At 36.8% G+C, this 15961-nt stretch overlaps 1 protein-coding gene and 1 long non-coding RNA gene across 3 annotated transcripts in view; one reads left to right on the top strand and one right to left on the bottom strand.

Annotated features, from left to right (window-relative positions):
- LOC127877386 (xanthine dehydrogenase/oxidase-like) overlaps nucleotides 1-14787 on the top strand; it is a 33805-nt gene extending 19018 nt beyond the window's left edge. For both annotated transcript variants that reach the window (XM_052423206.1, XM_052423207.1), the window contains 13 exons: nucleotides 560-647; nucleotides 3498-3584; nucleotides 4220-4411; nucleotides 4695-4840; nucleotides 5219-5300; nucleotides 7025-7120; nucleotides 7769-7897; nucleotides 8002-8076; nucleotides 8620-8672; nucleotides 10702-10819; nucleotides 11243-11329; nucleotides 12249-12416; nucleotides 12677-14787. In XM_052423206.1, coding sequence (XP_052279166.1) covers nucleotides 560-647; nucleotides 3498-3584; nucleotides 4220-4411; nucleotides 4695-4840; nucleotides 5219-5300; nucleotides 7025-7120; nucleotides 7769-7897; nucleotides 8002-8076; nucleotides 8620-8672; nucleotides 10702-10819; nucleotides 11243-11329; nucleotides 12249-12416; nucleotides 12677-12844 — 1489 coding nt within the window. In that variant the 3' untranslated portion in view covers nucleotides 12845-14787. The remainder of the gene's footprint in view (nucleotides 1-559; nucleotides 648-3497; nucleotides 3585-4219; nucleotides 4412-4694; nucleotides 4841-5218; nucleotides 5301-7024; nucleotides 7121-7768; nucleotides 7898-8001; nucleotides 8077-8619; nucleotides 8673-10701; nucleotides 10820-11242; nucleotides 11330-12248; nucleotides 12417-12676) is intronic.
- LOC127877388 (uncharacterized) lies at nucleotides 2450-3793 on the bottom strand. Its single transcript, XR_008048401.1, has 3 exons — nucleotides 3455-3793; nucleotides 2637-3006; nucleotides 2450-2588 (listed from the first exon to the last, which is right to left on the bottom strand). It is a non-coding gene; the product is annotated as an uncharacterized LOC127877388 (long non-coding RNA).
- Nucleotides 14788-15961: the final 1174 nt, after the last annotated feature.

The following is a 15961-nucleotide window of genomic DNA, read 5'->3' as shown; positions in this document are numbered from 1 at the left end:
CTCGAATTAAACCGACTTAGAGTATGAAAAGAAAGATGTATGGGCGCGAACTGTAAAAATGAATTTATAATATTAAATTCAGATTTGAATAGGGAGATTTGTGAATACTAGCGTAAGTCAGTCTTATTTAACATTGCAAGGCGTGTCAAATATGATGAATCTGTTTCTTTTCCGAAATTTGTGGAGACCTTTCGTTTTAGAAATATTTCCGGTACTTTTTAACAATCCCTAAAGTACGAATTAATCCTTACTTGCAGTATTGATATTTTTTTCACATAAATTACAAAATGACTTTTTTATTTTATTTCAATATTCATTTTGTATGTATATCTTTCTACGAGTATACGTTTATTTGCCAAACGAGGCATAATAAATACAGATTCAGTATTTTTAAGCGTAAATAAAGTTTCTTGTTAGCAAGTGAGCCTACATACCTTACTTTTGTACTGACCCTAAACTTTTTTTTGTTCTTTCTTTTGACAGTCGATCTTTACGTAAACGTGCCCATAGATCTTTTACATAGGACAGTGCCAAGTTATGCATGTTGTTTTTTCCCCAGGACTGGTCGTACCGTGAGGTGTGTTCTACCCAGGGAGGTTGACATGGCGGTCCGCGGAAAACGGCACCCGTTCCTGGGGCGATACAAAGTAGCGTAACAGTTTAAAACTTACCTTTAACATGTGCTTATTTCATCAAAACAAATTTCGGACCTATCCCCTGAAATAGTTTAACCAATCGCAAGTTGACAGGCGTGTTAATGTATTGTTAAATTTTAAATATAATTGAATATAAGTTGTCTACATAGTTTTTCGTTTTGCATTCGACATAACGAAACACGGACATAAACGTCGTATTTTAATTTCTATTCCGATTTTCTTAATACCGAAACAAATACAAAAAGATGAAAGCCATTTTTTTATTTATACCGTTTTTCTTTGTATTAATTATACAACAAAACAAGAAACTTATTTCCTTATTTATATTTTTAATTGTAATATTACAAAAATCAATATTTGAAAATTGAAACTTAGTGCCAGCTCCAATTTACCGTTCTTGATTTGATTAAACGATAAACGGTAAACGAAGGGCACTGTTCTGTTGTATTTGGGACATAAACCATGATTGATCTTCTTGTGCAGTAATTTCCCTTTGATTTTATACCTTTGAATACATAAAACGTTCACTGTATAGAGGATGCTGGCTCGTCTAATCGAAGAAAGAATAGATCTACAGTAACGTTATATTATTTAACCAATGTGCATGTCTGGTTTTATTTCATAGCATTGGCTTTGTATAACATTCATTTCGATAATCAATGCACAATACAATATTTTTTCGGCCTAGCTTTTCTGTACAAGTAATGAAGACATATCTGTTAAACAAATAAAAAAAAATCCGTATTCTTGTTAAACATTCAAATTTAATGAGTATGGTGTACAATTTCCCTGAAGGAATGTACTGCCTCGTGAAGCCCTGTGCCGCCCGGGCTCCTACACTACGGGCATCTGACTGGAGGTAAGCTCTCGAACAAAGTGGCATCGTAGGTCTTGCATACGACCAGTGTTTTGCAAGGTTCAAATAGATGGTGCGACACTGGTCCTTAATTAATCACTTAAGGTCATTCAAGTTCAGAGCAAGGCTGTAATGGCTTACGTTTTGGGTTCTTTTATAATTGTATCAGCATGATTATGTTTGATGCTTCCTATTCGTTACAAGACCATTACATTAAAAAAGCAGAAAAATTAACGCTAATTATTACGGCCAATTATTTTGAATACCCTATAAGTTACAACTCTAACGTTGTTAAAAATTAATTTTTGTCTTTGGATAAAGTTTTTATTTTGTTGTACAGATCTTTTTCCCACTTTTGGAATGACTGTTTACATGAACTTGACGTGCATGAAATGAATAAAAACATGCACTTTTCGACTAGTGCATGTACTTAAAGAGATCACGCGAACAAACGCGTTCTTGGTGGCGCGTTCCTCTTCCCGACTCACGGCCAGCACCACCTTTCCAGGAGTCAGCTGTTCCTCTTCCCGACTCTCGGCCAGCACCACCTTTCCAGGAGTCAGCTGTTCCTCTTCCCGACTCTCGGCCAGCACCACCTTTCCAGGAGTCAGCTGTTCCTCTTCCAGACTCTCGGCCAGCACCACCTTTCCAGGAGTCAGCTGTTCCTCTTCCCGACTCTCGGCCAGCACAACCTTTCCAGGAGTCAGCTGTTCCTCTTCCCGACTCACGGCCAGCACCACCTTTCCAGGAGTCAGCTGTTCTTCTTCCCGACTCTCGGCCAGCACCACCTTTCCAGGAGTCAGCTGTTCCTCTTCCCGACTCACGGCCAGCACCACCTTTCCAGGAGTCAGCTGTTCCTCTTCCCGACTCACGGCCAGCACCACCTTCCCAGGAGTCAGCTGTTCCTCTTCCAGACTCACGGCCAGCACCACCTTTCCAGGAGTCAGCTGTTCCTCTTCCCGACTCACGGCCAGCACCACCTTCCCAGGAGTCAGCTGTTCCTCTTCCCGACTCACGGCCAGCACCACCTTCCCAGGAGTCAGCTGTTCCTCTTCCCGACTCACGGCCAGCACCACCTTTCCAGGAGTCAGCTGTTCCTCTTCCCGACTCACGGCCAGCACCACCTTCCCAGGAGTCAGCTGTTCCTCTTCCCGACTCACGGCCAGCACCACCTTCCCAGGAGTCAGCTGTTCCTCTTCCCGACTCACGGCCAGCACCACCTTCCCAGGAGTCAGCTGTTCCTCTTCCCGACTCACGGCCAGCACCACCTTCCCAGGAGTCAGCTGTTCCTCTTCCCGACTCACGGCCAGCACCACCTTTCCAGGAGTCAGCTGTTCCTCTTCCCGACTCACGGCCAGCACCACCTTCCCAGGAGTCAGCTGTTCCTCTTCCCGACTCACGGCCAGCACCACCTTCCCAGGAGTCAGCTGGCTTAGTTGCCTCTGGACAGCCTGGGTCTGGTGCAGCACTTGGTCCCGTCACGCCCTTCGCGTCCTTTGTTTAAAGAAAATATACTTTATAATTATTGAGGAAGTTGTCAATAAAAATAAAAATAAACTCTGAATATTCGTTTTCTTTATGTAACGTTACGTTTGTTAAATCAAAAATTTTAAGCAGAGTTATACATACAATGATTGAAAGTTTAATATTTTGATAGTATTGACATAATCCAGAGCTTTCCGGAATATTAAATATGATGTTTCAGTAGTTATGCAATATGGACAGAGAAATAAGTATTTTTTATTTTGTGTTATAATTAGTATAGCGAAACACGATATAAAGAAGTCCATTTTGTTTTCGTATTTTTTTCCATCAGTTATTAGAAAATCGGAATATGAACTTATATGCGTTTATTTTCATGTTCCGTGTTGTCGAATGCAAAAACGGTATACACAGACCAAAGTTATTTTAAAATCCGTTATTACGACAAAAACAAACAAACTTTTAATATCGCAAACTTCACGTGATATGCATTGGGTCATCAGGTGGGCGTGTCAATGGACGGGGTTTTGGAGGCGGTTGATCTGCGACTGTACAGCAATGGCGGCTACGCCATGGACCTCTCCTTGCTGGTAAGAGAAAAGAAGTGGATTGTGTTCAATAGGCGCAGACGACCATTCTGACCTAAATACACGTGTTTAATCCCGAGGTTTAAATTCTAATTGAAAATATGAACTTAATAAAATGAATATGTAAAGTTCAGCTAATGAGATTGCTCATTGCCGAAAAATATTTTTAGTTTTTGTTTTGAGCTGTATACATAGATTTAGGTCATACATTGATGCCATTCACTTTTAAAAGCATTTAACAAGTATTTTATTGGTCGGCTGAATGGTTGTCAGAAGATGATTTTCAATTGATTACAATAGGACCCCCCTATGCGAAGCATCTTGAATTCGAGGATTTTATTATCACCCGATTGCGTTTTAAACGGGTCTCAAGTTATGTTTTACCGCATATTTTGTGCACCGTAGTTTTGGGTGTTTTACATAATGCAAATATCTGAAATAAATTTCAACCATGCTGCTTGATAATCGTAGACTACTTCAATAAGTGACTAACCAATTTGAACATGTCTATTACCCATGCAGAAGCCACAATAATGTTTAAAGAAACATTGAGACAAGGCTGTTTTGATGTTGTTTTACCACTAAACTATTAGCATAATATGTTGTTTTTTTCGTTCGTATACATATCCATTATACAGATAATGGAGTTGGCGGTGATTGCCTGCGAATCCGGGTACAAGGTTCGGAACCTGCGTGTTGAGGGCCGGGTGTGTCGCACTAACACTTCCTCCAACACCGCCATGCGGGGTTTCGGCCACCCACAGAGCGCGTTGATCATGGAAGACATCGTGGCCCGTGCGGCGGCAGTCACTGGCTTCACCCCCGAGCAGGTTCGCACTAACAGATGTACGATTTGTATTAAGGCACTGTACAAAGTCCATCAACATATAGATCGTAGAGATATAACAATGTCTTGTAACGTCAACTAGTTTTCTGTCCGGCATCTAGTGGCCTGCTCGAAGTAATTCATTTTCAGCGTTCAAGATAACATTCCCGCTTTTATTACTGAACGCTAGTAAAATAATAAATCAGAGTGTCAAAAATGGGTTAGTTGTCTCTTGCTTGTTTTGGAAATTTGTTTTAATAAATGGAATAAATGATCGAACTTAACAGATGCGGGAAAGAAACCTTTACAAAAGCGGTGACGTCACGCCATACGGCACGTTGATGGAGAAAGTCACGTTGACGTCTCTCTGGGCGGAGTGTAAACGGAAGAGCGAGTTTGAACGGCGCCTAAAAGAAGTGGAGAGTTTCAATGCGTAAACAATTACATGTCTTTGAAATAAATAAAATAATTAAAATAAGAAATTCGGCTGAAGTTTTGGCGTTCCATGATAAAGTTATAATTCAGTTTGCTTACTTTGCAGAACGACTTCGGTGCCAATTAAGTTCTGTAAGTTCTGACATTCGTGTTAATCACTGTAAATGTATGTGTACGATGAGGCATGTTGTGAAAATTTAAAGTGAGTCAGAAATTATTTCCCGATAACAAATACCAATAATAAAATAATGTAAAGATTAAAAGCATATTCACAGCATAAGACATTTATAGAAAAATATCAGCCATGCCTATTCACCTGACCTGACTCATCTCATTGCAACGTAATAGCAGTGAATAATGGCATTCTGTTTCTCAGGAACAATCGCTGGAAGAAACGTGGTCTGTCCATGACTGCCTCGAAATACGGCGTAGGATTCTCGGCAGTCTTTCTGAATCAGGTCAGATTTAAAAGGCCACAGATTTGTTAAAATAATTCAAACATTGTGTTCTTGTATCCCAGAATTACGGAATTTCATAAACGACAGCCTACTGTCTACCGCCAACTACCAACTGCTTACTGTCAACTGTCAACTGTCTGCTGCTGACTGCCAACTCCTTACTGCAAACTGTCTACTGTCAATTATACTACTATATTTATATAGTCTACAGTCAACTGCCAACTGTCTACTGCAAACTGCTTACTGTCAACTGCACACTGTTTACTGTCAACTGTCTACTGCTGACTGCCAACTGCATACTGCCAACTGTTCACTTTCAATTATACTACTATAGTTATATAGTCTACTGTCTACTGCCAACTGTCTACTGTCAACTGTCTACTGCCAACTGCTTACTTTCAGCTGTCTACTGCTGACTGCCACTTGCCAAAAATTACATCGTTGAGGAGAAAAAAAGACGCTTCTGGCTAGAAAGCATGGTATATCGTACAGATACAGTACAAGTATATGGTTACTTGTATAGATCTATTCAATAGCATTAGAGACAGTGGGGTTCTAGATGTTAGTAATGCTTTTCACATAGAATGTATACGGTTTTGTTTTATACCAGTAATTAAACGGACTGACTTAAACGGACTACCCCCCCCCCCCCCCCCTTATTGGCCTGCAGACGGGTAGACACAGACAAAAACGTACCAACAAGCGTCGAAACCATCACACAGAAACATAGAAGCCATATAAAATAGGACTGAAGACAAACGTTAAATAAAATAGGGACATTACATCCCGCTTTGCCATATACTTGTACTGTACCTGTACGATATACCATGCTTTCTAGCCAGAACCGTCTTTATCTCATCAACGGTGTAATTTTTTTACTAGTATTCTCGTAATATACCCTCCATTGTTATTGATCAATTGTATTTTTTTATCAATTGTATTTTTCAAAATTTCTTGTAAGCAGTGGACAGTTGGTGTAGACCGTTGGCAGTAGACAATAGACTATATAACCATAGTAGTATAATGACAGTAGACAGTTGGCAGTCAGCAGTTGACAGTAAGCAGTAATCAGTTGGCAGTAAGCAGTTGGCAGTAAATAGTAGACAGTAGACAGTTGCCAGTAGACAATAGACTATATAACTATAGTAGTATTATTGACAGCAGACAGTTGGCAGTTAACAGTTGACAGTCAGCAGTATACAGTTGACAGTAAGCATTTCAAGTAAAATTTCAAGTAGGATTGGTAACACGAACAAATTGCATAGACAATGTTTCACAAGAGTCCTTCTTGAAAATTCGACTCAACGTGTTTTAATAAATAAAATCCAAATAACGGAACTACCTACATATAGAACGGTTACTTTGAATAAAAATGGGTATGCACAAGCGTTGACATGGATGACACAGTTACATAACGGTGTTTGCAGCGCGTAGATGTCTTCTATGAAGAATTAAGGGCAAAATATTATAACCATGCATGCATTAAATGATCAACAATATAATAATTTATCAAATAAATATATATAGCATATACAAGCACATGTAGTTATTACGAGCATATACATAATACTATTATATATTTACTGTGTTGGTTAAAGTACATCTTTAAAATAACGGTGATACTTGTAAGGAACCACAAATGTCCACTATACACGTAATTATTACCTGACATTGACTAAAAAAGGGGGCGACATCTGTGAAAAGCTCGCTCATATCCATTGCAGGGTGCCGCTCTCGTGAACATCTACATGGACGGCAGCGTGCTCGTGGCGCACGGGGGAATAGAGATGGGACAGGGACTACACACCAAACTAATACAGGTTCGCGTTCAATGTGTGTCCTTACAGAGTTGTCGTAGATGCTCTCATGGTACACCTCTCAGTGGTACAAGTGTTATTAGTATGGTCTTGTCAAAGCTGATCATTTTAAGACCACATGCATATAAATATAGAGTAAATAGCTGTTAAGTGATCATACATGAGGACAAACATAGTATTATTTCTATAATGCATGGCTCCCCCTGGCTCAAAAATTTCTGTAGCCAACATTTTCGCCAAATGGATTTCTGTAGTCAAATTTTAGAAACTGTAGCTAAAGTTTTAGCCAAGCATTTTGGAACACCTGTTTCAAGTCTAGAACTAGACAGAGATCTATATTTGTTTTTATACGTCGCTGTATTAGAGCACTTGCCTTGGTATACGTACCTTTGTAAGTAAATTAAATACAATTTCGAAACAAATGCCTATCTCTGATTCTATTAGGGCCTTCCTGGGATTCAATTGAAGTCGTTAATTAAGGCATTTATGAGTCTCTTGCATCAAAATATGCACTAAGTACTGGTTGACCATCTTGCCGAGGAAATGTATAAGTAAATTTAATGCCGTGAAATCATTGAAGAACTGGAAATAGTTGAAACGGCCTTAAATGCTTATAAAAAACAAAACACAAACGTATTCATGCCAATTTAGATCGCATCTCGTGTGCTTGGTGTTCCGCGAGAGAAGATATTCACGAACGAGACCTCGTCAAGGGAGATACCCAACGCCACTGTCACAGCCGGAAGTATGGGAACGGACACGTATGGGCCCGCAGTCAGGGTGAGCAATACAATTCAAATACCGCCCTTGTGAAGTTTAAATGTTTAAAGTTTACAAATGTAATTGGCTGATTACTATATAGCAACGTATAATTACGGTTTCAGATAGCCTGCGAAACTTTGGTGGAAAGACTGAAGCCACTTCGGGAGCAGATGCAGGGAGCACCTTGGGAAAAACTGGTACCCAATTAGTTTTAATGAGTTTTAATAAGCAGGCGTACCGTGCCGCAGGAAAACCGGGCTTGACGCACGTGTTTAATGTGTCGTTCTTGACAAGCCTTGCAATCACCATAGGGCAATCCAAGCAAATAAATGGTTTATTATGATCCAAAACAAGGCATTGATATGAAAACAAGCATGTGAGAATTCGGATGACGCTTTATATTTAAGTTTATTTCAAACACACTGCCAAATTCTTTTTTACTATTCTATTAGGGTACATATTTATATTTGGTCAAAATAATATTTACTATCGAAGCATTAGGGTCTGCTTCTCAAACAGGTAATAATACATGTTTCATATAAATGCAAGGTCTCATACCAATAATTTTCGATTCGAAATGCATATACCACGTTCATTAGACCTTTGTTTCTCTCGATGGAAGCGACTCTCTTTACCGTGTGTTTCATTTTCACTTATTTAAAACTAATAAAAAAGCGTCCGAACAACGAAAACTTTTAAATTATTTCAATTAAAAGGATTATATATGTGTTGTGTTTCAGATTATCGCTGCGTTCTTCCAACGCATACAGCTATCGGCAACCGGATTTTGGAAGTATGCACTAAATTACAATGCGTTTATTAAATTATTAAGCAATAAGTACACAAATAATAATAATATAAATAGTGATTAAAACGAGTTCAGGAATTTTGTTAGTAAGCGAGCCTTTGGCGAGCTTACTAACGAATTTCCTTGACGAGTTTAATAAAATATGGTATGATATGAGAACAAGTGTCAGATCTTTTTTATTACATTCTTTTAAATAAGGAAATAAAATAAATATTTACGCAGACATAATGATAAATCCCGAATGTTGTTTACATTTCGTGACGTCATTTCAGCAAAATAACAAAATGCGATTGGTTAATAAACGCAAACTAAGCCAATGAAAACGCTTAAAAATGTTGTATTACACATGTGTAATAAAAAAAAAATTATGGTTGTATTACATGGAAAACAGGTTATAGCATGTGATAAAATCGGTTATACTTATTCCATGTTGGTTTCTAAAGTATGCTTAGATGAATTTATAAATTATCAAGATGTTTACTAAAAGATTTCGCTGAAATGGATTTCCAAATATACTAGAAACACTGCTACCAGTCGTCATTCTCATTTCTAAGTGCTCGCACCGATGTAATCTGTTGAAAAATATTAGGTCTTATTAAGAATTATCATGTCATATTGTGATAAATGTGAAAGATGACGTTTTTATAATGCACTTTCGGCAAATCGTGCGGAGTTTAAATTCAACATCGATAAAAACATGAATTTACATAACGATCAAATTTGCAAAAATGCATACATGTTGAACATCAACATCTATGATTTCTGGTACTTATTTGAAGTAAATCCGCCTCATCAGAACATCACATGATTTTATACAACTTATTTTAATGTTACTTATATGTGTCGTATCGTCTTCAAAATCGGCCCAATCTGTGTTTCAGATTGACTGAGTGTGTAGTTTTTAAAGCGTTCAGTATTATTTTACAAGAAACCAAACAATACAAAGGATATCAAAAGAGCTTAAACGATTCAAGTACTCATAGATCTTGGCGAATACAATTATTATACTTGGACAATCATTTCATTATTCAGACATGCACCAAACTATTTATGACAGGTCTCTGGTTCAAATGAAAGTTCTTGTTGAAACAGGAACATGTCAAAGTTTTAAGTTACAAAGGCATGCTTTTGGAGTAAATAAAGCAACACATGCTTTTACTTGAACAATAAAATGCAGAGATTGTGGACCTACTTGGTTAACAGACATGCAAATAAACGTGTAGGCATAATTTGTAGAAAAAACGTAGATTAGACGATTGCAGTCTGGTCCATTCTTTAATCAGTCATGTATTTGCATGACATCTCGTACCGCAAGTTCAGCACATCTATATATTGCATAAAAAATCATCCGATTAAAATATTATTTAGCTTTTGTGTGACATACAATCACACGGAAATTTGCACGTTTTTGTATTGGAATGGACGAACATTCTACCTTTTCGATGACATACATTTGTCAACTAGCCATCAGCGCAATCAGATACATACCTTATAATGGTACATTTTCGGTTGTGACAAACTGTTACATTACCTTCACTGTAAGGAGATATTTGTATTGTGCCGATCCATAATACATCTAATGATTTATCAACTCGAATATTATTTCTAGGAGATGTTAAAGATAATTTACTGGTTCAATTTCCGAATATTGACGAAATATGTAATGTACCGGTAGGTGTTGAGCTAGAAGTGCAATTGAGTTTATGCAGGAAATGCCAAGGGCGTGTACTCTGTGTTGAAATGCCAGAGTTTTGTAATTGGTGTACAACTGCAAAAGGAATTTATTGGTGTAAAAATAAGCCAAAATACTTAGCTTAGTGCAATCTAATGATTAAATGCTTTTCATTGGTTTACTTTACAAAACTTCGAAAGAAATGGGATAGGCGTAGAACATGCCAGCGAATAGTATTTGGTGTTAAAAAGGTGAAATACATGTACTTGTATTTGATGAAATAAGACAAAGGCTTATTCTAATGTTCAGTTATAATTGTATCGTCCTTGGTGTATTTTGCAGATCGCCCATGACAGAAAATTTCCACGCGGAGACGAAGTCGGGACGGCCCCACAACTTCTATACGTACGGGACCGCGTGTACCGAGGTGGAAATAGACGTGCTCACGGGGGAAAGTCAGGTGATTGAGACATTGATGATATTTTTTCCAGTTTTTAATTTAGATTTGAAAATCACCGTCTGTTGATGAATAGAATCTTATTTTAAGTGTATCATAAATCGCAAGGGCCACATTGGTATAATTTTGGTATGACTAAGTTTTTTTGAATATTTGTTTGTTCATTAGAATGAGCCAAGTGGTTCCAGAACAATAAAAAGCATACAGAGTACCTGACGATTTTTTGTTTGTTTTTATGCTGTGAATTCAGTATTCGTTAATACTCTAAAATATGCGAGCGCATTGACAAGCGTATTTCAACACTACCTATATAATGCCAATATATAATATACATTTAATATGCATTCCAGTTCATCGGACAAAAAAGCCATTGGGGATGTGTATGCGGTAAACATGTTACACAATATCCTATTTCGATAATTGCAGGTGGTCCGTGCAGACCTGTTCGTGGACATTGGGCGGAGTTTGAACCCAGCAGTGGACATTGGTCAGATAGAGGGCGCCTTTGTCCAGGTGTGTTGTGCCCGTGAGGCACCTTGCATGTCCGGTTCCAGTGCAGTGTAACACATTTCGTTTTAAGATTAACGTATGACATCTACTGACTTAGAAATTTGTGTTTATGATTTAATGCTTGAATTAAGTCTATCCGCGTCTTCACGACGTCGTTAAAATGAGTAGACCTATGACCCGAACAAGATAATGCATAGCAGTTTATATAGAGGATATTTGTTGGATTTGGTGGAATATCGATTTTAATTCACGAGTGATCATAGATAATGATTTGCGCCACGCGTGAACATATATATTTTGTATGATCACGAGTGAAATAAAATCGAAATTCCACCAAATAAAACAAAAATTTATTTTATGCTTATAAATGATTATTTTTGTCCATTCCGGACAATATGACTCCCCGTTTGGCGCCACATGTTACTACATGTATTTTCAATGGAAGCTAATCCGTATGTTTTTGTAAACATTCAATACAGAGTAGTCGCCATTGCGGGTCACAATAGGGAAACCAAAGATATCTTAAAAATAGTTTCGGTAAAAAAATGAAAATCATCGACAAATTTCACTGTTATTTTTCACTGTTTGAAACAATGAAATATCAGTTTTAATTCACTGATATTTTTCTATAAACCATTGGAAAGCATAAAATAAAAACAGATAATTTGTGCTTTTGTTGAAATAGCGAATGCGCTGTGTGTTCCTTGCTGGTGATGATAGTCAACCGCAATGAAAATAATAGAAGTAAAGCCAGTATGTAATATCTTTTTTTTAATTTAAAAGCATAACGAATCGTCTTTTCAAAACTCGTCCCATGCAAAATGGTAGTCAAAGTTAAGTGGATAAAGAATCCAGCCAGTTTGGTCTTTCACAGTGGGTGTTTTATATGGTTTTAAAACTAAAACATTGTCGCCGATTTCAGGGCCTGGGCATGGTGACGAGCGAGGACATGTGGGTTGACGAAAACGGGGACATTATCAATAACACGCCACTCAAGTACAAGATCCCCAACGTCTCCAGCATACCCAGGACGTTAAACGTCACGTTAATGAAAAACTTCGACGTAGACACGCACGTCTACTCGTCCAAGGTAATTAAGGTCACTGACGTATGTGTCGAAAAACTTGCATCACGCAACGATTAACAGAAAATCCGCTGTTAAGTATTGAAAGCCAGATAACGTGCCGACAATGTATTTTTTAATTAAAGGTCATAAGCAGTATCTGGTCAGTAAAAATACATATACTAGTTTCAATAATTATGGTCGAGTTTTTTTTCTACTAGACACACGTAGTGGCAGTTGTTATAGGATGTTGTTTTTCGACTGGACAACTATTTTATCAACTGTAGAGTGCCGGAGAGCCGCCGCTGATTCTCGCCATGTCGGTTATATCCGCCATCAAACACGCCATTGCGTCGGCGCGCGAGCAGCGCGGGGAGACAGGCTACTTCCGGTTGGACTCGCCGGCAACGGTCCAGCGCATCCAGACAGCATGTGGGCGCCAGATCATCAAATGAAACCTTTCGGCGCCTTATCGGTGTAGAATATTGTCAAACGCTTCATTTGCATGTTCTTGAACGTCATTTTAAAGAATTGCTTTATACACTGTTAGTTATAGAAACATGTATGACGTCATATTTATAGTTGGAGTAGGTATTTTATTGTTACTTTTCTAGATGTCTATGTAAATAGATAAAAATGACAAAGCAGTTACCCATCAATTAGTGATTAAAATAACCGCGATTTAGTATCAGAATATGAACGTCGAGGTTTTAAACTCTTTGATTCATCAGATTAAATGTGGACAAAGCATTAGGTAACTGTATCCCATAATATTTTGGAGTTCATCTGGTTTTTGTAGCGAGCAGAACCGAAAACATCGAACATTTGAACAATATTAAACATTAAAATGAGAGCAAGTGTTATGTATAATAAAACAAGAGGGCCTGAAAAGCCCAAAGTCGCTCACCTGAGATAACAAGATATTATTGGGACAAATCATCTGACCAAATTCATGAAGATCGGAAAATAAATGTGGCCTCTAGAGTGTTAACAAGGTTTTACTATAGCCATATAAGGAAAAATGACCCGCCCCCTGGCAGCCATGTTTTTCAACCAACCGGCATCATTTTTAACTCGTCCAAGATATTATCGGGATGAATCTTCTGACCAAGTTTCATGAAGATCGGACAGTAAATGTGGCCTCTAGAGTGTTAACACGATTTTACTATAGCCATATAAGGAAAATTGCCCCGCCCCTTGGAAGCCATGTTTTTCAAGCAAACATAATTATTTTCAAATTCACCGAAGATATCATTGAGACCAATCTTCTGACCAAATTTCATGAAGATTGGAAAATAAATGTGGCCTCTAAAGTGTTAACAAGGTTTTACTATAGCCATATAAGGAAAAATGCCCCGCCCCTGGTGGCCATGTTTTTAAAGCAACCTAAACCATTTTCGAACTCATCCAAAATATAATTCGTCTTTTATTCCATCAAATAGTATTGAGCACTGTTCAGTGTATAGATATCCAAACTATTCTCAGAAACTTCGAAAAGACTCATAGACACAGAATAAGGCTCGGTTACTATTACACATTAAATTTCACCTTGCAGAATTTCAGGGTCAGTAATCTGTCAGTTAATCGTCAGGGGAATACATAATGGACTACCGTTAAGGGCCTTATGATGATAACACAGAATTGCTTTCAAGATATTCGAAAACATAAATGATTGAGAAAGAAATGAATGAAATGAGAAAAAAACTGCCAAAATACTAAGGGGGAAATCGTTGAATTATCCAACCACACATGTATGACGTTCATTTTTAAACTTTTAAAGTTGATAAAATAATTGATTTACGATGGATAAGGGATAAACAAGTGATGCACGTATAGCACTATTAAATTTTTAATTTAATTAATCAATATGCAATTACCGGCGTATATAGAATTGTTTATTTTCAACTATCATATTTGAAATTAACGCTGTATATCGTGTTTAATATATTTATTGTTTTAGCTGAAACTGAGTATATACGTTTTTATTACTTTTTAAAAGATATAAAACGTTGATTAATAAAAACTATAATACAAGTTCAGAAGAAGTAGCATTAGAAAAATAAAGGCAAAAAAAGTTGTATTTAATAGTAAATATTTTTCTGATGAACAGCTAAAAACTCCTTCATGTACAAAAGTTATGTACTCCGTTTAGAAATCCCAATCAGTCTGTGCAGATTCGTTCATTCCACACAACAACACAGTTAAGAGTCTATGTGTCTGTATCGCTGTTATATTGCTCATTATAAATTTTACTGAAGTAAACAATTATTGATTTAATGTACCATATACACATTGTTGATGAATTTTTTAACATTCCACAGTCATAGTCATGTGTTGGATTTACAATGATATAATATAATATTGACATTGAAATCATAAATACTAGCTTTAAGTAAAATTAAGTCTTTATTATATTTTCCTCTTCTACTTAATCTCCATCTTATAAACATACTGATATCCCTGCATATTTTTACTATTTGGAAATTATTTCCTCTTTTCGTGGACCACAACTAAGCAGGTGCATGTTTGTCAAAAAATGTTGTTCACATGATTAAGTTATTTACTTCTCGGAGGACTAGACGAAAGCATTGGTGTCGCACCTCTGTAAATAGAAAATGTGAAGTTGGATAAAAGATATGATGTGAGGGCAGTGATTTAATGATAACCAATATTGTATGATACATGTTCCCCTAAACAATTTTTTAATTATATATTCTTCAAATAACATCACTTTTTTCTATTAAATAGATTTTTAAATTTAAAATGTCTAATATTGTTAAATTAAAATTTAAAGAGAACAACAATCAAACTGAGTTTTAAAGAGTTTGAAAACAAGATTGATGGTTGTTTTATCTAAAGCCTAACTCTTATTTTTGTTTGTTTATTTGTCTGAAAACAAATTACATTTTATTGGTTTGTTCAGTTTACATATTTTTATGTCAAACATTTAAAGGTTTTGTTCCACATTAATGATTATGTGCAGACATTTACAACTTATGTTATCTAAAACAGACATCTTATTAGCTTTTGTCTGTTAATTAGGTAGCACCTTTAATCATATTATTTTTAAAGCTATTTAGCGAATTACAAGATTAAAAGTTTCGATCATATTTGTTTAAAAAATGTTTACTCATTTAGGAAATATGAAATATTTTACTTATTAAAGATAAAAATTACATAAAACGGATAATATGCATTTACAAATCAAGCTTCCAGGTCTCACACCAAGTCCATCTTTCCAACCCACATTTAAATTAAACGTTCGAAATAGATCTCACGTGGACCTGTCAAAAATGAGGAATATATCCGAGGCTTCCGAATGCAATCAACTAAAGAAAGCTAAATTCATCTTATTTTCAGAATGCCCTTTTCGTTTATTTACGTTAATCAATAAGTTATGTATGCATGCTTCTGTTTTCGTCCTTGTTTTCGTCCTTGTTTCATTATCAGGGTTCATAAGAGTCTGTAAAAGAGACTAAAATTGCTTCTGATCCGACTGGCCAGCCATTTTGTCTGTTCTCGTAAATTTCAAAAAGCACCACCGTACTGTTGAAATTGAGTATGTCCAAAAC

The sequence above is a fragment of the Dreissena polymorpha genome, chromosome 4 (genome assembly GCF_020536995.1).
Source record: "Dreissena polymorpha isolate Duluth1 chromosome 4, UMN_Dpol_1.0, whole genome shotgun sequence".
NCBI lineage: Eukaryota > Metazoa > Mollusca > Bivalvia > Myida > Dreissenidae > Dreissena > Dreissena polymorpha.
Note: the sequence above shows the minus strand (reverse complement) of the source record. Positions and strands in the feature narration are given on the sequence as shown.